This window comes from Schistocerca piceifrons, chromosome X, assembly GCF_021461385.2.
Source record: "Schistocerca piceifrons isolate TAMUIC-IGC-003096 chromosome X, iqSchPice1.1, whole genome shotgun sequence".
NCBI lineage: Eukaryota > Metazoa > Arthropoda > Insecta > Orthoptera > Acrididae > Schistocerca > Schistocerca piceifrons.
In genome coordinates this window covers 124,710,293-124,733,590 of record NC_060149.1, presented here as the reverse complement: position 1 = coordinate 124,733,590, position 23,298 = coordinate 124,710,293, and the positions used below count along the sequence as shown (strand labels likewise).

At 43.9% G+C, this 23,298-nt stretch overlaps 1 protein-coding gene across 5 annotated transcripts in view; it reads left to right on the top strand.

Moving 5' to 3' along the window:
• The window catches only part of LOC124721257 (formin-binding protein 1-like), a 375,448-nt gene that overhangs the window by 211,478 nt on the left and 140,672 nt on the right, over positions 1 to 23,298 (top strand). For all 5 annotated transcript variants that reach the window (XM_047246130.1, XM_047246131.1, XM_047246132.1 and 2 more), the window contains exon 3: positions 1,926 to 1,976. In XM_047246130.1, the coding sequence (XP_047102086.1) occupies positions 1,926 to 1,976 (51 nt within the window). The remainder of the gene's footprint in view (positions 1 to 1,925; positions 1,977 to 23,298) is intronic.

The window sequence follows — 23,298 nt, the reverse complement described above, 5'->3', positions numbered from 1 at the left end:
CAGCCGTACTCCAGAAGAGGACGGACAAGCGAAGTGTAGGCCTTAGTTCTCGAAACAATCATCTATCATCGTATGGTGGTGGTGAAAGCAACTTCGGAATAGTTGAGTGCTCTACTTAGGAAGGTTCTATTGGATTGTACACGGTCCAATCACGTTAATGTGACCACCGCCTGTGTTCGACGTCAACGTGCAATTCCCGTTCACAGACTGCAGGTGGCAGCACTGGCAGTGGAAGGTATATAAAGCGTGTCGGGGGACGCGGACAACTGTGCAGTCGCAATGCGGAAACGGAGCGGCTTATGTGACGTCCAAAAGGGCATGGTCTTGGCTTTCGGGCCAAGGATGGAAGCTTTTCCGAAACGGCTAAATTTGTAAACTATTCACGTGCCGCCGTGGTTAAAGCATACCGTGCATGACAAAATGGAAATATCCAAAACCGGTTCGGAGGCAACTGTGGTGCAAGAAGGGCCATAGATGACAGTGATGAGTGACGGCTGCGGAGGTGTGTACGGGCGGCTAGACGTGTAACTGTTCAGCAACTGACGGTCCAGATGAACAAAGGGGCTACCAACAATGTCTCCTCAACGACCGTTCAGCGAACGTTGCTCTGTATGGACCTCCGCAGCGGACGCCTGGTTCATGCGCACATTCTGACTGCTGGTCATCGGCGACAAAGGTTGGATTTTCACGCCAGTACTCAACTGCACGTGCACTGTGTGGCGATAGGTTGTCTTTCCAGATGAATAACGTTTTATGCTCCGCCGGACAGATGGCCACTGGCGTATCCGACGCGAAACGGTTGAAGGCAAACATCCTGAAACAATCGTCGGCCGGATGAGGGAACGTTATGGTCTGGGGAATGTTTTCGTGGCTTTTTCTGGGTGATCTCGTCATTCAGGAAGGCACAGAGGGTCAACACAAGTAAACATCTGTCCGTAGGGTCAATGTTCGTCCCTATATGCGGTTTGTTTTCCTCGCCACGATGGCATCTACCAGCAGGACAATGCAACCCATCACACAGCTTGCAGTGTACGTGTGTGGTTCGAAGAGCACAAGTAGTAGTTTACCGTTCCCCTGGCCACCAAACTCCCCAGGTATAAACCCAATCAATCGCGCTGTTCGCGTAATCGATCCTCAACCGAGGAACCCCATGCAGCTGGCCACGGCATTGGAGTCGGCATGGCACTATATCCCTGTCGGCACCTTCGAGAACCTCATCGACACTCTTCCTGCACGTCTCGCACCGGTCTGCGCTGCATAATGTGGTTATTCGCTCTTTTGACGATTGGGGACATTAATGTGACTGGACAGTGTAGAAAGTCTAGCATAATTTCATGGCGAGCGTTGCTCGCAGGTTGGGTCTCTTTATCATCTGCGCTTAAGAATCTTGGGTGCAAGTTTCTTCGTGCTCTAAGATTTGCGCCAGTTTGTTTTTCTTGTTACTGCGCAAGCAAACTAGACCGTTAGGAGCAGACTCATCTCTGAGTCACCCACCTCGTGGCACATGCGCACGACTAGTGGAGGGAAGAACACTTGCGGTCACACACAACTTGCTGTTGATGCAGCTGAAAGATCAGCCTGCAGACTCTGTGTCCTGCTCTCCGGTGACCTCGTCTAGTATTGGAATCGAGGAAAGAACGGGAATAAACGTACTAAATAAAGTAACATCATTATAACGCTTTTTGACTGTTCTCTTTAATCGGGCAACTGCAGGCTACTTTCAACAAACATGTCACTGTATGTTATGTATTAATGAGTGAACTCGCACTTGAAGGGCCGTTGAAGTTTAATTCAATTGCGAATTTAAAATGCGGTGGCACTTCTCGTCCTTAGGAGCCTTTCTTTTTTAATGCCTTTAGCTAGTTATTGTAGTTGTATGGAATATAAATGAGAGTATAAACTTACGTGATCACTTTCTGTTACAGGAGGCTAGTGAAAAACTATCAACCTAAGAAGAAAGATGAAGAAGACTATCAGTGAGTACTATTTACATTCTCTCTCTCTCTCTCTCTCTCTCTCTCTCTCTCTCTCTCTCCCTCCCCCTCCCCCGCCCCCTTCCCGATTATCAGCGCCTTGATGTCATCAGTAATCTACTTTCGGAGTGTGTAAGATAAGTTTTTTCATCATGGCGAGTACCGACTTCTTTTCTTATCTTTGCCCATTTAAGTCAATACTGTTGACTGTGCTCTCGAACGGACACTAAATTACAATTTAAATCTCAAGAGTGCACGTAGATACTATATCCTTAAATTGTTAATACGCGTGAAATGGATCCTCATACCGCGAAGAAAAATTTGAATCACGGATATAACAATGGGGCGTCCCACCTAAGTTGAGCAGCTGAAGTATTTAATAATCACCAACGATGTGCAGACCTGATGCTCGAACTTGCTTCCCGACATTCCGCAAAAAGCATTTATATCTGGTCTCCAATACTTAACAGCTGCGTAAACTGCGCTAGGAGTAATCTGTCGTCTCATTTCACAAACAGTTGAAGATATGGAAACAAAACTTCTGATTAGTTACAGTACTCAAAGGACAGAGTATTTTAAAGTTGAAACTTCATGGCAGATTAAAGCTGTGGGTCGGATTGTGACTGAAATTTAGGACCTTCTCCTTTCACGGCCAAGTGCTCTGCCAACTAAATTTCGCAGGTGCGACTAGAGACCCGTAGAGTAACAGGTTTCAAGGTCATTGCTCATAACATTTTGTTTTCCTGTGGTTTCTAAGCAAATATAGTTTTTTTTTTTCAAATGTAGCTGTGTACTTTTTTTATGGGCACTCGGAATTTGGCACTTAAAATTTGGAGTTTAGTGATATGACACTAGGAAAAGTTCTCAGGGAAACATTTGCACTAAGCTTCCCTGCAAGCCATAACAAGCGTCCGGTCATTGTACTCTTACCAAAATTTAGGACTAATTCTTAAGACGTACGTAGTGCCATTTATAAAATCCCATACTTCAGTATCTCGAGGGAAACAGTTGTATTAATCATGGAAGAACATCATATTTTTTATTTGTTTACTGTCACTTTCGTGAAACATTATTTCGCTATCTCGAACCGTTCATTAGCTGTTAAGTGCATAAAAGTTAACAAGCGACACCCAGAATATTGAAATGGATATCTCTGCAGCCCTGAAACTTCAGAACCCAATTGTTGCTGACTTGAGAGGAAAATGAAGATGAAACAAGAAAAATAGATTTTAAATTAAGCTGTCGCGTATTTGGTTACAGCTTGTTCTCACTGTAGCGAGAGGTGAGAGTCGCTCCCGAAAGATCAGTGGAATGCCGCTAGAATAGGTCTCAGGATTTGTGTAGCGTCCGGAGTACGTACACGGGGTTGGGGAAACAACAAGAAACACTCTATCAGGCATGGTACACTGTTCTGTAAAACTTAAGGACGAGACAGATAATTCAGTGGAAATGAATGAAAGTACAGGTTGCCATATGTTTTCCAGTTGCGGACAGAAAGAGGTACGTCACATGACGTGAGTTCAGTGTGACTATAGCGCCAAATGGGGCTGGCCCCGCAACACGAGGCAGTGGGTGGAGCGCTGAAAGACAGTGTTTGTCGATCAGCGAGTAGCTTGGATGCACGGTGGTGGTGGTGGTCTTCGTTACAACATGGGTCGGAGACCTTTGGATGACTTCACACGGAGAAGAATCATTGAGAAATATGAAGCAGAGAGCGTTTCGAACCACGGGCAGTGCTGCCCGGTGGAGGTGGTCGACCACGTTCAACCACAGCAGCAGGTGACCGCTACATTGTGCAACAGTCAAAAGGGGACCCACGTCAAACAGCGGATGTAGTTGCAGCAACATTTAGCAGGAGTACAAAGCACGCATTCTCACGGTCCACAGTGACACGGCGACTGCGTAGAGGCATTCTCTTTGTCCGCCTGCCAGTATGTTGCGTTCCGTTGACACCCGCTCTTCGGCGGCATCTATTGCGATGGTGCGAAGAGGCTAGGACTGGACCAACGAGGAGAGGGGTTGCGAGCTCTTCTTGGGTGAGAGCAGGGTAGGGATTCTCGACGTTCCTTCATATGGCGAGAGGTGGGAAAACTTAATACACCAAGGAAAATTTTCGAACATGATCGTTTCGGTGGTCCAGGTCTTTTGTGGGGAGGCAAAATGTTGCATGGGCGTCGTGACCTCCACGTCTTTGAACATGGTACACTCACTGGTCAACGTTATTCTGACACCGTACTTGGGGACCCGAGTGGGCGAGCGGTTCTAGACACTACAGTCTGGAACCGCGCTACCGCTACTGTCGCAGGTTCGAATCCTGTCTCGGGCATGGATGTGTGTGATGTCCTTAGACTAGTTAGGTTTAAGTAGTTCTAAGTTGTAGGGGCTGATGAGCGGAGAAGTCCCATAGTGCTCAGAGACATTTGAACCATTTGACACCGTACTCCTTTCCCATGTGCATATTTTCAGGGGTGCATTCGGTTCCGACTTCATTTTTATAGATGACAGAACGCGACCGTATCGTTCAGTGCAGGTTGAGGAACTCTGGGAGCGAGAGGATATTCGGCGAATGGACTGGCCAGTCCGTTACCCCCGATTTAAATTCCATCGAGCACCTACAGGATGCGTTGGAGAGACGTATTGCAACAGCTCCACATGCGCCAACGACCATCCATCAGAGGACTGGAACACCCTACAACAAGAACTCCTTAATAACCTTGTGGCCAGAATGGGAACACTTTGCAGAGCATGCACTGTCGTCCTTGATCACACACCCTATTAAGAACCATGTCCCGCCTTTTGTAATGTCCAGGGGTCAATTATGAATCGCGGAGTTAGCTTTACAATACTGTAACAATTATTTCTATGGATAATCTCAGTTTCGTCGAGGTATGTTAGTTGGCAGGGGCACACCATGCGACAGATTTTTTTTCCCCTTAAGTTTTGCACGCTAGTGTATTTGCAAGCAAGAAATGTCCGGTCACCTTCGGGAAGCTATTGTGTACAGAGTGCCATTAGAGTGGTAAGTGCTTCCTCTTTGACTTCGTGGTGCCGTGTCGCGGATGGCTGACAGGAACTCTCATACGCCGCTTGGAATTTAATGTCGCATTCGGACATGACGGTGACTTTCGCTGCGGCCCTACTTTCGAGGCATTCCAGCCCGCACTAGAGGCCAGCCGACCGGAATAGCAGCATAGCCGCTCGCGGAGAGAGTAGTCGCGTAATTGCTTAAACACTCGGACAACAGCGAAAATTAAACATCTTTGTTTGCGACGTTCACTACGCAGGCACTACACAGTGACTCCCGGTAAAGTGTTGAAGCGGGTGTATCTCGGGAGGCTGCGACGGCAGCTTAGCGTGTTAATTAGGTCAGTGTCACTCAACATTTCTCAGGGTGTATACGCCCCGCGACAACCGGGAAATTTGGGAAAAACACGGAAATTTTTTCATCCGGGAAAACCCGGAATTTCTCATTGTGTTAGTTTTCAGTTAAATTTTTGTAATTTTGACTGGTAAAAACTGATGCTCTAAGAAAGAATTTTACTTTAGCTCTCTACTGCAAAATAATACTGCAACAATAAAACATAAACGAGGGTAAGAAAACCAAAATAAATTTTACTTGCAAAGGAAATGCGCTGTTTCCAACATTAAAATACAGTGCACACACAAGCGTCTGCTAACACAAAAATGTGTCAAAGGCTTTAGGACGAAGACTATGCAATACTTGATTACAGCAAACTGATTCCGATGACCGTGACGTCACAACGGTTTACATTAGGTTCGTTTGAGCAGTTGCCAGCGGGCTCGTGCGCGTGTGCAGTTGAGTCGCGTATGAGCAGTACCTGCGTCCGCTTACGGCTACTTGAATTACGGCTGTTAGCTGTATCAGCAGTAGCAACAAGCAGCCAGACACTAGCCGGAAAAGTTCTTCTGGCGAGCCCAAGCTGCCAGATTCGCGCGTGGGCAGAGCAGTCTAAGTTGCAGTGGAGAGGGTGGTAATCTCCACGTGACCCGTGTTTAGGTTTAGAGATTTTGCTGTTTCTTCTTCGTTTGCAACTCCCACACCAAATGAAAACAAAACGGATTTCTGTGGCCGAGAGCTAGAAAGTGAATTAAAATACTTTCGCATAATTATGGAAGCCTAAAATACGTTGTTAGATTTAGTTTCCTGATTTTATTTCCAGGTTTTTGGCAGTCAGTCATTAATTGCGTTGCAGAACACTGAAGTTATTTTTGTCGATTTGCTACAGGAATTTGGCTCTTATTAATCTTTTCCGCAGAGGCAGGCAATTTATTTGAAACGAAGTGTTTCATTCCACATTATTGGCTAGTGTCAACTGTTTGCTGAATTACAAGTGTCCATTTTTATCTCCTGGCACGTATGAAGTTATGCCATAAAGAACCAAACATTATATAGTACTGTTACTCGAAGAAAACCACAATGAAAAGCTTAATATCGGGTTGGGGCTTACGTCTTTTTGAATCTGGACATACGAATGTATACTTTCAGCCGAATTATGCAGTTTAGTCTGTTTTACGAGATTCCGATGATCTTTGAGTACCCTCTGATCTGTTTCGTTTACGACATATGTAAGAGCTCTTAATGCTATGTAGGTAAAAACATGTGGGCTTCCGACGTCATCGTAGCTGCGCACACGCGCTAACGCAGTTTTCTGGCGCGCTGTGACAACTGCTGGAACGAATTCTAACAGGTCACGGGAAAATATTGCGAATGGTGGTTGAAAAGCGTTATTTTCAAAGTAAATCTCATTTTACGCAAGATGAATTACGTTACGTGTAGGAATATGCTTTGAATTTCTTAAATTACAGAGCGTTTGATTCTCATTTAAAGCCTAACACTCTGAGGGCCAACCACTTGGAAGAATTTCGAACACAGAAGTTTGTGTTATTTAAAATTTTACTGGTATATTTGTATGATGTATATTAAAGTGTAACACGTGCAAAAAAGACCAATATTATACGTGAAAGTGTAGCTTATCTTTTAGCTACACTATGTATATTAATTTAATCCATTAACTTTTCCTATTTGTGTGTTCACGCTACGGAACAGTGATGTTGGTTGCTATTGGCTATGTCACGTGTCTTATGCCATGAATATCTGCTATCATCGGCTGACGAGATCACATGACATCAGCTATGACTGGCTTACTAAAGCGGATCGCAATCTCGATTTCAGTGCTTCGGAAACTTACGTGCTACGTTTGGTGGAATTCAACTATATACTTTGGTAATATGAAAATACGAGCGTACATACTGCTGCACATCAAAGATCTTTCTAAAGCGCGTTTCTTTTCTTGGGGGGGTTCGTTTTCTAATGTGGCGGGAAGTTCAACGCCGGTGTATAAAACCTTAACCATTGTTCCGAGAGAAAGTATTGTCACTTAACACGCAAAAAGTTTATTTTCAGCCAGGAAAAAGTGTATATTAAACCGGTACATCCGGGAATTTTTGTTTCCTGCAATATCACTGATTAGACATTCCATTACAGTCGTATTTTTATTTAATTTGATTTTTCTGTGTCGTGTAATACAAATATACATAGCTGGTCATTAGAATTGCAACTCCAGGAAAAACAGCAAATAACGAAATATTACTTGTTGTGGGTGTACCGTACAACCACACTCTCGAATAGTCACTGACCTGCCTTTGTCGAAATGCGACACGTTCTGGCAGGCGTGTCTTCTTCTTAACGAGGCGTAACATAAACCGCTCACCAAGAATCATCTTTAAAATGCCGGTTCTGGATGAGAAACTCGCTGCATAATCTTTCTGTATGTACAGAATTACACCGTCTACATGACTACCCTGCATTTCATAATTATATGCCTGGGAGAGGGTTCATGGAACCACCCTCAGACTGTTTCTCTATCCTTCCTCTCTCGAACAGCGTTTGGGGAAAATGAACACTTAAATCTTTGTGTACGAGGTCTGGTTTCTCTTATTTTATTATGATCATCATTCCTTGCTATGTAGGTTGGAGTCAATAAAATATTTTCGCATTCAGAGGAGAAAGTTGGTCATCGAAGTTTCGCGAGAAGATTTCGCCATAACGAAAAACGCCTTTTTTTTTTTTTTTCTTTTTAATGACTACCACTTCAACTGGCTTATCATATCGGGAAATAGGACAGAAAGTATCACGGATAATACAAAACGAGCTGCCGTTCTTTGGACTACTTCGGCGTCCTCTGTCAATCCCATCTCTAATGATCCCATACAGCACGGCAATACTCCAGCAGAGGTCGAACAGGCGTAGTCTAGGCGACCTCTTTATTAGACCTGTAGCAACTTCCAAGTGTTCCGTCAGTAAATGACTGTATTTTGATTAGCCTTCTCCACAACATTATCTATGTGATTAAGTTATTGGTAACTGTAATCGCCAAGTATTTAGTTGAATTGGCAGACTTTAGAATTGTGTGGTTTTTCGTGTAACGAAAATTTAACGGATTACTTGTAGTACTCCTATCGATGACTCCACACTTTTCCGTATTTAGAGTCAATTGGCACTTTTCACACCATACAGATATTTCGTCCGTAATTTTGCAGTTGGTTTTGATCTTCTTATGACTCTGTTACACTATAAATGACAGTGTCATCTGTCAACAGTGTAAAAAGACTGCTCAGATTGTCTCCCGAATCGTTCATATAGATTAGGAACAGCAGAGGGTCTGTAACACTTCATGGGGGATCGCCAGTATCACTTTTCTTTTTGTAAGTCCCCTAGTAATTAAACCTAACAAACCTAAGTACGTCACACACACCCATGCCCGAGGCAGGATTCGAACCTGCGGCCGTAGCAGTCGCGCGGTTCCGGACTGTGGCGGCTAGAACCGCTCGGCCACCACTGCCGGCCCGAGGAGTCAAGCAGTATATTGTTCCCTCCTACGTATATCTCGCGAAGAGACCATGAGGATAAAATCAGAGACATTAGAGCCCACACAGAGGCATACCGACAATCTTTCTTTCCTCGAACAATACGAGACTGGAATAGAAGGGAGAACCGATAGAGGTACTCAAGGTACCCTCCGCCACACGCCGTTAGGTGGCTTGCGGAGTATGGATGTAGATGTAGATCATAATAAAATAAGAGAACTCTGAGCTCGTACAGAAAGATTTAAGTGTTCGTTTTTTCCACACGCTGTTGGAGGGTGGAACGGTAGGGAAATAGTCTGAAGGTGATTCAATGAATCCTCTGCCAGTCACTTAATTGTGAATTACTGAGTAGGCATGTAGATGCTGATGATGATCAGCTCGCGCGTCTCATTGGCTTGAGAGTCGGTTTGTCGTCAAGTCGTTGACCTCATGCGAATATCTCCACTTTCTTTTTTTATCGCACATTGGTATTGATAGCACAGAGTCTCATCAACCAAGCGTTTTATCTTTTTAATTTACCGAAAAGCATTTTCCGCGTTTTGCATTTCAGTCAAGACGTGGCAGGCGTCCAGGCGTCGTTCTTTTTGTTCGGGAGTTACAGTGTGCGGAACAAACTTTGCACACGCTTTTCTCTTTTTCAAAACATTCTGGACAACGTCTTGAACACTTGATTTAGGGGCGTTCAGTTCGTTACTCCATTGCGATTTTGTGACACACTACGGCCATACGTCCAGTACTCAGCGTGGCCTGCCCACAGCTGAGTGGTCGAATGCACATTTGTTGTTTACAGTTATTACTTAAAGCTGCCACAGTAGTTACTGCGCTGACGTTCTTTTTGCTCAAGAAATGAAACCAGCCTCGGAACTTTTTGAACGCGTGGTGTAATAGCGTTACTCCTACATTGTGCGATTGCGCTGAAATTCTAATAAATTGCATATCAAGCATGTAACACATTTCATGCCCATTTGAAGTTTGTTGTATGCTGCCTTCATGGTGCTGCAACTCTGAGTACTGAAGAAAGACAAAACTCGTCATATAACAACGTACCTGTATATAAAAATATTACGATTAACAGTGATTTACTGGATGAAATTACCACATTTACCTACTACCATAGGATGAATGTATTCATCTGTATGTAAAATTTTTCCATACGCAAATCTAGAGCAGTGGCACAGTGTTTAAAACACTGGACTCGCATTCGCTGGACAGTCCGGTTATAGGTTTATCGTAGTTTCCCTAAATTGCCTGAGGCAAGCGCCGGGACGGTTAGTTTGAATAGGACACAACCAAATTCCTTTCCCGATGGGACCTTGTCCTCAGTCTCTCAATACCCTCGCCGTCGTCCGTCCTTTAATCCCACCCAGCGTTGTTGCGCTATTCTAATTTTTCATAATCGTTAAGAAATGTCGATAAAAGGTTTTCAGTTGCTTTTACTTAGCTAAAATGCCTTTTTCCCTGTGATGTTTGCAAATTATCTAGAACATTTTACTGTAAGAGCTTTACATATATCTTGAAAACCATGTATATAACGTTCGTTAATGTTTGAAATGGACGTTTTATAAACAACTGAGTGTTTCTAAATATGAGTGACCCTTTTTTAACTACTGTTTAGGAATGAAATTGCTCCGTGTCGTTATCCTTGTACTTCTTATTCAGCAGCTTTCGGAAGCTATTTGTGCGATTGTCTGCACTGCAAAGATTAACGCTTGTGAAATCTCTTGGACTGCTCCTTTTCAAGAGCTCTCGACAGCCGTTGTTCTATTTGCAGTTGCGTCGATATCCAGGTAGATACAGTTATTAAACATGCAGGAAAATACCCCATCATTTTCATTCAGTTGTCTAAAACGTTATCTTTGTTGAATTGTTTATGAAACACAATGCAGTCGTCAGTGGTTCATAAGTCGTGTTATCAACAGTGAAATACGTATTGCGAAAATGCCTCAGCGGATTTGTTAGATGCTTCTGTGCACATTACTCATACCGAGAATAAGCTCATCGTCATCTTCAGACGCGTATTCTAATTTGTGCTCAAGTCTTCTCGTCGGGTGAAAGCTGTAGACTGTTTTCCTGCTCGCTTCAACGTTTTAACTGGGCGTGGCTGTTAACATTGTGCCGCACCAATTTGGATCGCCTTGTATGATTGCTTCTGTGGCTAGATTAAATGCTTTATGGTCTAGAGAAACAAATAAAAACTAAAATACGTCTAATTTGGCGAACTACGTTTTTCATACCTGTGACGCGATTACGCACTCAAGTTGTTACCCCAACCAAAATTATTTTTGGCGGTGATTTATTTTCCGCAAAACTACTGGCGTTTGATATTTGTCTACCTCTACATATGCAGGATGATATTGCTAGATGGAGACAAATTTCAGGAAACTGTTGCTCAGAGGCTAAGGAGCAAATAAGGTCATGTGGACATAAGGCCGGAAATGCGTTCGAAGGGAGGTACACCGACTGCAAGGGAGAGATAAAAGGTCTTTGACAGTGTAGGTTTAATGATTGGAAGAAAACACATGAGAAAATACAGACAAGTGGGAATGTTATCTCTGTGCTAGGATTTTAGCGGTGTGGTGGTAACGAACCATCAGCGCCGGTTCAGTTTCAGTGCGTGGCTGGGGACTGTAGGCGACCGCGGAACGAGTCATTCCTCCACAGCGCCTCAAAAGCGAGGCGTATCTGCACTTCCTGTGGGTGCCACTTCTGCCCTGCTGGAAGTTGTGCCTTTGGTGGTACGAAGGGTAATGTGGTTACTGCGTGATGGTGCTTCAACTCACTTCCGCATTTCCATACCGAGGCGTCTCGACAATGACTACCCCGACCACAGTCCTGCGGTAGCGTTCTCGCTTCCCGTTCCCGGGTTCGATTCCCGGCGGGGTCAGGGATTTTCTCTGCCTCGTGATGACTGGGTGTTGTGTGATGTCCTTAGGTTTAAGTATTTCTAAGTTCTAGGGGACTGATGACCATAGCTGTTAAGTCCCATAGTGCTCAGAGCCATTTGAACCAACCCCGACCACACTTTGAAGCTGAACCGGTGTTGATGTTTCGCTGCCACCATACCACCAAAACACAAATACAGACAGAAAATTTCCAGTTCTATGGTGTTTTCATGTGTGCTTTCAATTATTGAAACCTACACTGTCAAAGGTATCTCACTTCCACTTTTAAGTGGTTGTATCTCCCTTGGAACACACTACTGGCCATTAAAATTGCTACACCACGAAGATGGCGTACTACAGACGCGAAATTTAACTGACAGGAAGATAATGCTGTGATATGCAAATGATTAACTTTTCAGAGCATTCACACAAGGTTGGCGCCGGTGGCGACACCTAGAACGTGCTGACATGAGGAAAGTTTCGAACCGATTTCTCATACACAAACAGCAGTTGACCGGCGTTGCCTGGTGAAACGTTGTTGTGATGCCTCGTGTAAGGAGGAGAAATGCGTACCATCACGTTTCCGACTTTGATAAAGGTCGGATTGTAGCCTATCGCGATTGCGGTTTATCGTATCGCGACATTGCTGCTCGCGTTGGTCGAGATCCAATGACTGTTAGCAGAATATGGAATCGGTGGGTCCAGGAGGGTAATAAGGGACGTCGTGCTGGATCCCAACAGCCTCGTATCACTAGCAGTCGAGATGACAGGCATCTTATTCACATGGCTGTAACGGATCGTGCAGCCTCGTCTCGATCCCTGAGTCAACAGATGGGGACGTTTGCAAGACAACAACCATCTGCACAAACAGTTCGACGACGTTTGCAGCAGCGTGGACTCTCAGCTCGGAGACCATTGCTGCGGTTACCCTTGACGCTGCATCACAGACAGGAGCGCCTGCGATGGTGTACTCAACGATGAACCTGGGTTCACGAATGGCAAAACGTCATTTTTTCGTATGAATCCAGGTTCTGTTTACAGCATCATGATGGTCGCATCCGTGTTTGGCGACATCGCGGTGAACGCACATGGGAAGCTTGTATACGTCATCGCCATACTGGTGTATCACCCTGTGTGATGGTATGGGGTGCCCTTGGTTACAAATCTCGGTCATCTCGTGTTCGCATTAACGGCACTTTGAACAGTGGACGTTACATTTCGGATGTGTTACGACCCGTGGCTCTACCCTTCATTCGATCCCTACGAAACCCTACATTTCAGCATGATAATGCACGACCGTATGTTGCCGGTCCTGTACGGACCTTTCTGGATACAGAAAATGTTGGACTGCTGCCCTGGCCAGCACATTCTCCAGATCTCTCACCAATTGAAAACGTCTAGACAATGGAGGCTGAGCAACTGGCTCGTCACAATACGCCAGTCACTACTCTTGATGAACTGTGGTATCGTGTTGAAGCTGCATGGGCAGCTGTACCTGCACACGCCATCCAAGCTCTGTTTGACTCAATGCCCAGGCGTATCAAGGCCGTTATTACGACCAGAGGTGGTTGTTCTGGGTACTGATTTCTCAGGATCTATGCACCCAAATTGCGTGAAAATGTAATGACATGTCAGTTCTAGTATAATATATTTGTCCAATGAATACCCGTTTATCATCTGTGCACTTCTTCTTGGTGTAGCAATTTTAATGGCCAGTAGTGTATATTCATATGACGTTTTTTACTCCTTATCCTTTTAGGGATTCTACCCTGCGGTTTGTCCCCATTTACCAAAACCGCCGATTTATCTGATATTATCGTCATGATGGTTACGCGAGGCAGTATGATGTTTATTGAATCGTTACGGAATGCGGGCACTCGCAATTTCGCTTTAAGGCTCTCCACGATGCCCAAAGCCTTTCTTGTAGCGTCCCCCACTGCAGTTTGTTGTGTATACCTGTGACAGTCACGCGCTAACTACAGTCCATTTCGGTACGGATCCCAACTGACGAACAAAACTCAAGAATTGTTCGAAGGATAAGTTTATAAGTGACCCTTTCGTGCGTGGATTCTGGCAATAAATCTCAGTATGGCATTTACCTTCCCCAATCTGCTCTACCTTAAATAACTCCGATATTTGATGGTTGTGACTGATTCCAGTTAAATCACCAATCGCTTTGTTAGACGATATTATGCCTTTTAATACACTGAAGAGCTAATGAAACTGGTACATGTGCCTAGTATTGTGTAGGGCCCCCGCGATCACCCTGAAGTGGCGCAACACGACGTGGCATGGACTCGAGTAATGTCTGAAGTAGTGCAGGAGGGAATTGACAACACGAATTCTGCAGGACTGTCCATAAAACCGTAAGAGTACAAGGGGGTGTAGATCTCTTCTGAACAGAGCGTTGCAAGGCATCTCACATGTGCTCAATAATAATCGTGTCAGCGGAGTTTGTGGCCAGCGGAAGTGTTTAAAGTCAGAAAAGTGTTCCTGGAGCCACTCTGCAGCAATTCTGAACGTGTGGGGTGTCGCATTGTCCTGCTGGAATTACCAAACTGTCGGAATGCACAATGGACATGAATGGATGCAGGTGATCAGACAAGATGCTTACGTACGTGTCACTTGTTAGTCGTTTCGAAACGTGTCAGGGGTCCCATATCACTCCAACTGCACACGCCCCACGCCGTTACAAAGCCTCCACCAGTTTGAACAGTCCCCTGCCGACATGCAGGGCCCATGCATTCATAAGGTTGTCTCCATATCCGTACACGCCCATCCGCTCTATACAATTTGAAACGAGACTCGTCCGAACAGGCAACATGTTTCCAGTCAAGAACAGCCCAACGTCGGCGTTGACGGGCCCAGGCGAGGCGTAAGGCTATCGATGATATTTCGTTGAATGGTTCGCACGCTGACACTTGTTTATGGCCCAGCATTGGAATCTGCAGCAATTTGATGAAGGGTTGCACTTCTGCCACGTTGATCTCGTTCTTGCAGGATCTCTTTCCTGCCGCAGCGATGTCGGAGATTTGATGTTTTACCGGATTCCTGATAATCATGGTACACTCGTGAAATAGTCGTACGGGAAAATCCCCACTTCATCGCTGCCTCGGAGATGCTGTGTCCCATCGTTCGTACGCCGACTATAACACCACGTTCAAACTCATTTAAATCTTGAGAACCTGCCATTGCAGCAGCCAGTAACCGATCTAACAAGTGCACCAGACTCTTGTTGTCTTATATAGGCGTTGCCCACCGCAGCGCCGTTTTCTGTCTGTTTATATATGTCTGTGTTTGAATACGCATGCCTATACCAGTTTCTGTGGCGCTTCAGTGTATATTTACAGGCCAATCTTTGTACCGGGCACTGATCATCTGCGGCTCTTCCCACATTCAGAAATACGTTTTGAACGACATCGTCTCCCTATATATAGGGTAGTCCAAAACAGTCTGAAAAGCTTGTAAATGTGTTTCAGGGTAAGTTGCGCTGAGAAATAATTGTTAACAAAAAACTTCGCTACGTAGCGTCGCTGCACAGTTAATTAACATTGAAGGTAGCCAGTCAGGCCATTTCGCGCGCAAATTCGAGCAACCCGCTAGCTACAATTAGTTCAGTTGTTCTCATAACGCAGGTGATGGCGCACGAGACTGTTTAGCCTTTGGCTCGGATTCGATCCGTACTAGCGTCCCATATTCAATTTTTGTATCGCTCTCTTGTTTTGTTTTAGGAAACCAAACGAAGAACACGTTTGGTGACACCGTCTCTGGTGAGCCGTTTGAATTTGCGCGTGCTGCGGCCTGATCGTCTAACTTCAATGCCAATTAACACGGAAACGGTACAAAGTATCGAATTTTTCTTCTTAACAGTTACTTCTCAGCTCAACTTACCCAGCAACACTCCAAGTTTTTCTGTCTGTTTCTGACCTCCCTGTATAACTACGTCGCATGCGATGAGCTTCGTAGAATTACAATCTGTCAGGTCATGCTTGTCTTCGAAAAGCCTTAATTATCACCTCGAAGAAGTCAGTTTACTCTACATTATCAATGGAATTGGGCCAGTTTGTTTTGGCTTCTCCAGCGCCGTCCGGAAACACTGTTGCGCAAGAAGCCCAGTGTGTACCAGGACTGCAGACGTGTACATGCAAACAAGCAAACGAATTAATCACATAATTTTATTTGTCAGAAGTGATAATTAAAAGTTCGACAACCTCCCGTACACACTGTGAGCTGCAGCGGCTTTATAGCATTTCTTTGAGGCTCGTCGGTCGCTATCTTTCCTTCTAACGATGCCTACATCTACACAAAACTTCTTGACGTCATGGCATATAATAGGTGGCAGACACGTGTAAATATTGGGCACGAAGTGCGCAGATTCAGCGAAATATCCTTCCAGAATTGCTCAACTTCTGGAATTCGTGCATTGTTTTGAAGTTGTCGTAGAAGTCCACGACCAGTGCCAAGCAAGCTGAGGATTCTCGCAATAGCGTCGCCATAAAGGCAACTTCACTTCGCAAAGCAGCCAGTGATAGGCGAAAAATGGTCCTCTACAAGGCGCAAAAATATGTACGCAGCAGTTTCAGTTAGCAGTGTGAACTTAGCCAGCCATGTTCTGTTTTCGGCGTGAAGTTCAAGCAGAGCTTCGACAAGAACGAGGTTGCAAGGGGGGACATCTTCCCGTCAAGCATGTCGCTGCTAGCTCCAACAAGTTCGGTCCACATTAGCGACAGAAGCACGAATAATTTCTCCAAGAAGTCACAGAAGTTGGAAGCGTGCTCGGTTAGTAATCATATCTTTCCATAACAAAATGGTGAGACTAGCGAACACATACGCCAGTCCATCAGGGGTAACTAAAGAAAGATTACTCGCCTGTGTAGATGAGGTCGCAAACACGTCTGCGCGTTGACGCGTGACTAGGAGATAAGCCGGTTCGAATCCTTGTGATGGATGAAATTTTTACTGGCGCTATTTGGCCGGCAAGCGGTAGTGAGCTAGTATCCTAGATTAAATTCCAAACCTCTATTGAAGTGTGTCATTAAATGAGGGCTTTTGACGCTGTTGACGCTGAGCCGTCTGAAGGATGGGAACGTTAAGCTAGGCAGCACCCGGGTGTTATCCGGGCGGAGTAGGCTTTGTGTAGGCACCTGGTTCACCTTCTCTTACCATCGTCGTCATCATAATACAACGCAAATATCACTCTATACACTTTTCCATTACACTCACTCATACTTCAAAAATACCCAAAATACACAACTTTTGGTCTATCCACAAGGAAAGGGCCACATCGGAGGCGGAAATCAACACTTACCGACAAGGTGCATGAACCTGCCCCTTGGGATCTCCAAGCCGACAATGCCATGCGAGCCGGCCGCGGTGACCGAGCGGTTCTAGGCGCTTCAGTCCGGAACCGCGCGACCGCTACGGTCGCAGGTTCGAATCCTGCCTCGGGCATGAATGTGATGTCCTTAGATTAGCTAGGTTTAAGTAGTTCAAAGTTCTAGGGGACTGATGACCTCAGATGTTAAGTCCCATAGTGCTCAGAGCCATTTGAACCATTTTTGAGCCAATGCCATGCGACTTTCCTTTTAAAGGAATATCACGATACCATTGACATACCCGTTCCTGTTCTATTAGTACTGCATAAAGCAGGACCAACGAGAGCTCTCCGTGCAAGCAGCTACATTAAGCGCATTTTGTGCAGACCAGACACCACTGTCTGCGGTGATGCATTGTACTTACCATATTTTCCATTTAGTGACATATTAACGGCAGAATGCCGACACTGCCAATATTTTACGCGCAAAAACTAAGAGAACCAGTCACTGTACATCATAATTCAATTAAAGTTTCAAGGTGTTCACTAGAATGTATGTGAAATAAAGCAAAAATCAGTGAAGGTGGTTTATACATTCCGTCACTATTATCAGTAATAACAATGAAAGAGGCATAGAACACAAATTTTGTAAATTAACTTGAACGAAACTATGACTGTTGAGTATTTATTTTGCCGATTCCGTAGCCATATACATTCAAAGTCAATAGTGAATATTGCGCGCGCACCGGTAGACATCGATTGGAGAATGAAGAATGTGTATGGGGGAGCGTGTCTGTCGAAAACTGGTGCTGTGGAGGGGTGCTGCCGCTTTGTGGTAACGAACGTCCCCAGATCGCTCATGTCTTAACACAGAAGTGACGGCAGCTCGAGTGGGAGACAATTGAGCACCCGCCGTATTGTGCTGCTCTCTCCCCATGCGATTTTCATGCCTTCGGTCCCTTAAAAAGGGCCTTCAAGGATCGACGATTCCTGTCTGACGATAATGTGCAAGAGGCAGTTACGGACTTCTTCACGCAGCAGGACACGGTGTCTTACCAGACGGCTCTCCAACCTGGTGCGTCGGTAGGATGATTGCCTCAATGGTCAAGGTTATTGTGCCTGATTGGCCTACCGATTTTTTAGTGTAACACCTCCGAACGGAAAATTTTTGATCGCTCCTTATAGTAGTAACATAGCATGTGCACACAACATTGTTTTTCTTATCTCCCAGTTAAGAACGATATACCGAGTTCTGTTTGTTAGGAACCGATCATTTCAATCACTCTTTGGTGTGACGTCATAAGCGAGTGACTGCGTGTGAGATCGCTCTCTAAGTTTTTATATATTTTTAGGTTTCAGATACATAGTTTAACGGTTTTTGTGATAATATTTACTATATAAGTGACGTATTAGTGGTTTCTTCATTCACCTCTGCCTTTCTTGTGTTGTGACCTGATGTTTGTGTTTCGTATCGAGCAACTTAATCTCTTGCCTGTGTTTACATTCCGCGCTGACCAGTTGCAGCTGTAGCGGCGCATCGAAAGCTAAGTACTAATTAATTGTTTGTGTATAGTGGTTTACTTAGGAACTTAAGTCTTCAACCGGTGTTCTTGGTGTTTTCTGGTGAAATAATTTCAGAAGAACCTTTTGGGAACTGTTTTCAGCTTCGTTACTGTGTCATTAGACGTTTGATACTCTTTCTGTATTAGTCTTCTGTTATATTCACATTTGTTGTTTATTAATACTGTTAATAATAGTAGTTACTTCCCTTGTATAGTAAGTTTGTGATTATTGTAGCCAGGTTTTTAACATCTTCTTATTGTAGTAGCGGAACTTAGAAAAAGTAAAATTTTACCATGAGTGAGAAGTGTGGGCTTTGCCGTAGGTTCGTGAGTAGTGGATTGCGGTGTGAGACTTGTTCGAAGTATTTTCACTGGGGGGGAATGCAGTGGGGAAGCCAGTGGGCATTCTGGTGAGATCCTCTCCTGGAACTGCAGGTTATGTAGCAAGAGTAAGTTGATAGAGGAGCAGGAGCGTAAGATCTGTGCCCTTCAGGTGCAGTTGAAAAATGCACAGGAGGAGCTAGATAGGATGAGGAGGGAGAAGGGGGTTGGGGAATGGGAGCTGGCTGTTGGCAAGAGATCTGCTAGGACAAAAAGATTTTCAGATAGTTTTACTATTGGTGTTTACAATAGATATGACCAACTGTTAGAGTGTAGTGGAGAGGAATCTCTAGTAGCTGTAGATGTAGGAAGTATGCAGCAGACCTCAGTAGTTACTGTGCCTAGAACAGTTGCAAAATCGAAGAGGAAGAAGAAGGTTCTGCTGTTAGGTAGTTCTCATGGCAGAGGTGTAGGCCAGGAAGTGCTGGGGAGTGAGTACCAGGTCACCAGCATTGTGAAGCCTAATGCAGGGTTGGCTCAGGTGACTGTTAACATAGGGGGGTTATGTAGGGATTTTACTAAAGAGGATCAGGTAGTGATTGTGGGTGGAGCTGGTAATAGTATTGGTAGGGATGGGGAGTATAACATAGAAGGTGACCTGGAAAAGATAGCCACTCAGACTGGCAACACGAATGTGCATTTCGTGGAACTGTTTCAGCGTCACGATCGGCCTCGTCTTAATACAGCCGTCAGGCGTAATAATATGAGACTTTGGGGTGCGCTGATGACAGAAAGCATGGGTCACATTTCAGTGGTGTCTATCAGTAGGACGGGTTTCACTAGACGTGGCCTGCACCTCAACAGGTATGGGAAGGGGAGGTTGGCAAAGCTTATAGGTGATAGCATAGGTGGGGTTGGTGGGATCACTCATGGGAAAATTCCTGCAGTAGTGGGTGTTAGAGCTGCACCTTTTTTAGATTGAAGTCAGCTGATAGGTATTCCTGCTTAAGGGAAAACTCTCTAACAAGGGAATCACTATTGACAAAGCTTAGGTATCCGAGTAATGAGGGAATTAGTATATTTCATCAATATATACAAGGTATTAGAGATAAAGTTAGTGAACTGCTTATAGATGTTGACTCTGAAATTATTGGTATATCTGAACACTTCTTAAATAAGGAGATAATTCAGAGGCTTCCTTTACCAGGATACAGGTTGGCTGGCAGCTTTTCGAGGAGCTCTTTGCGGTGTGGGGGAGTAGCCATGTATGTGAAAAACGGCAACCCATTTGAGTCAATTGATGTTTCAAAGTACTGCACTGAAAAGGTGTTTGAATGTTGTGCAGGTGTGGTTAAATTTAACGAAGCTAAACTTCTAACTGTTGTTATTTATAGATCCCCAGACTCCGATTTCACAACATTTTTGCTAAAGCTAAAGGAGGTTCTTGGTTCACTTTATAGGAAATACAAAAAGTTAGTTATATGTGGTGACTTCAATATTAATTGTATAAGTGATTGTGCAAGGAAGAGGATGCTGGTAGACCTCTTTAATTCGTATAATCTTATGCAAACCGTGTTCTTTCCAACGAGAGTGCAAGGTAACAGTAGAACAACCATAGACAACATTTTTGTTCATTCCTCATTACTAGAAGGGCATTCTGTTACCAAAAAGGTGAATAGCCTTTCAGATCATGATGCACAAATTTTCACTTTAAAAGATTTTTGTGCTGCAACACGTGTTAAATGTAGTCATCTCTTCTTCAGGAAAGCTGATCCAGTTGCCGTAGAGATCTTTGTAAACCTTATAAAGGAACAAGAGTGGCAAGATGTTTATAGCGCTGATACGGTAGACGATAAATATAATGCTTTTCTCAAGACTTTTCTCATACTCTTTGAAAGTTGCTTTCCGTTAGAACGCTTAAAACAGGGTACTAGCACAAACAGGCAGCCTGGGTGGCTGACTAGAGGGATAAGAATGTCTTGTAGAACAAAGTGGCAATTATATCAAAACATTAGAAACAGTCAAAATCTAAATGCAGCAGCCCATTACAAACAGTATTGTAAGGTGCTTAAAAATGTTATTAGGAAGGCAAAATGTATGTGGTATGCAGATAGAATAGCTAAGTCTCAGGATAAAATTAAAACCATATGGTCAGTCGTAAAGGAAGTTGCTGGTCTGCAGACACAGGTCGAGGATATAGAATCAGTGCGTAGTGGGAATGTCCGTGTTACTGATAAGTCGCGCATATATATATATACAGTATTTAATAATCACTTTCTGAATATAGCAGGTGAACTAAATAGAAACCTAGTCCCAACAGGGAATCATATAGCGCTCTTAGAAAAAAGTGTTCCGAGACTGTTACCTGAAATGCTCCTCCATGATACCGACAAGAGGGAGATTGAGTTAATAATTAAATCACCAAAGACAAAGAACTCTCATGGATATGACGGGGTATCTAGCAGAATACTGAAGTATTGTTCTATGTATGTTAGCCCAGTTCTCAGCCATATCTGTAACTTTTCCTTTAGGAGTGGTCGGTTTCCTGACCGATTAAAGTACTCGGTAGTGAAGCCACTTTATAAAAAGGGAGACACTGATAATGTTGACAATTTTAGACCTATTTCTATGCCATCGGGTGTTTGCTAAAGTTATCGAGAAGGTTGTATATACAAGGTTACTGGAGCATTTAAATTCACATAATTTGCTGTCAAATGTTCAGTTTGGTTTTAGAAATGGTTTAACAACTGAAAATGCTATATTCTCTTTTCTCTGTGAGGTTTTGGACGGATTAAATAAAAGGTTGCGAACGCTAGGTGTTTTCTTTGATTTAACGAAGGCTTTTGACTGTGTTGACCACAAAATATTACTGCAGAAGTTGGACCATTATGGAGTAAGGGGAGTAGCTTACAATTGGTTCGCCTCTTACTTTAAGAACAGAAAGCAGAAGGTAATTCTCCGCAATATTGAGAGTGGTAGTGATGTTCAGTCCCAATGAGGCACTGTTAAGTGGGGCGTTCCCCAAGGGTCGGTGCTGGGGCCACTGCTGTTTCTTATTTATATAAATGATATGCCTTCTAGTATTACAGGTGAGTCAAAAATATTTCTGTTTGCTGATGACACCAGCTTCATAGTGAAGGATCTTGTGTGTAATATTGAAACAGTAACAAATAATGTAGTTCATGAAATAAGTTCGTGGCTTGTGGGAAATAATTTGATGCTAAATCACAGTAAGACTCAGTTTTTACAGTTTCTAACTCACAATTCAACAAGAACCGAAATTTTGATCAGACAGAATAGGCATATTATAAGCGAGACGGAACAGTTCAAGTTCCTAGGCGTTCGGATAGATAGTAAGCTGTTGTGGAAAGCCCATGTCCAGGATCTTGTTCAGAAGCCAAATGCTGCTTTATTTACCATTAGAACAGTATCTGAAATAAGTGACACTTCAACACGAAAAGTAGTCTACTTCGCATATTTTCATACGCTTATGTCGTATGGTATTATTTTTTGGGGTAATTCTTCTGATTAAAAAAGGGTATTTTTGGCTCAAAAACGGGCTGTTCGAGCTATATGTGGTGTAAGTTCGAGAACCTCTTGTCGACCCCTATTCAAAAATCTGGGAATTCTGACATTGCCTTCAGCGTATATATTTTCTTTAATGTCGTTTGTTGTTAGCAATATTAGCCTATTCCCAAGAGTTAGCAGCTTTCACTCAGTTAATACTAGGCAGAAATCAAATCTGCATGTAGAATGCACTTCCTTGACTCTTGTGCAGAAAGGAGTGCAGTATTCTGCTGCATCCATTTTCAATAAGCTACCACAAGAACTCAAAACTCTTAGCAGTAGCCCAAACACTTTTAAGCCTAAACTGAAGAGTTTCCTCATGGCTCACTCCTTCTATTCTGTCGAGGAGCTCCTGGAAGAGCTAAAAAATTAAGCAAATTCCAGTGTTACATTGTTGATTTTATTCATTTAAACTTACGACTTGTCACCTGAATATGTTTGTTTTATATTTCATTTTATCTGTTTCTAATATCGTGTCATAATTTCATGTATTGATCGTTCCATGACCATGGATACTTCTCCTTAATTTGGTCCCACGGAACAATAAATAAATAAATAACTCATCTGTACGGAAACCCGTAATGCACGCGATCTCCGGTATCTGCTGCCTTCTGGATTTCATTCGAAGGAAATACGTCGCTACTAGTTTACCTTTGCTTGCAATACAGTTAATAGAACCTGTTTAAGCACATGTATTAGTTCGGGCACTATACCTTCTAACATAACTTTCTGTAAAATAGGCCGAACAGAATAATATCCTTGGCACGAACGTAGTACTGCAGCTTAACGTT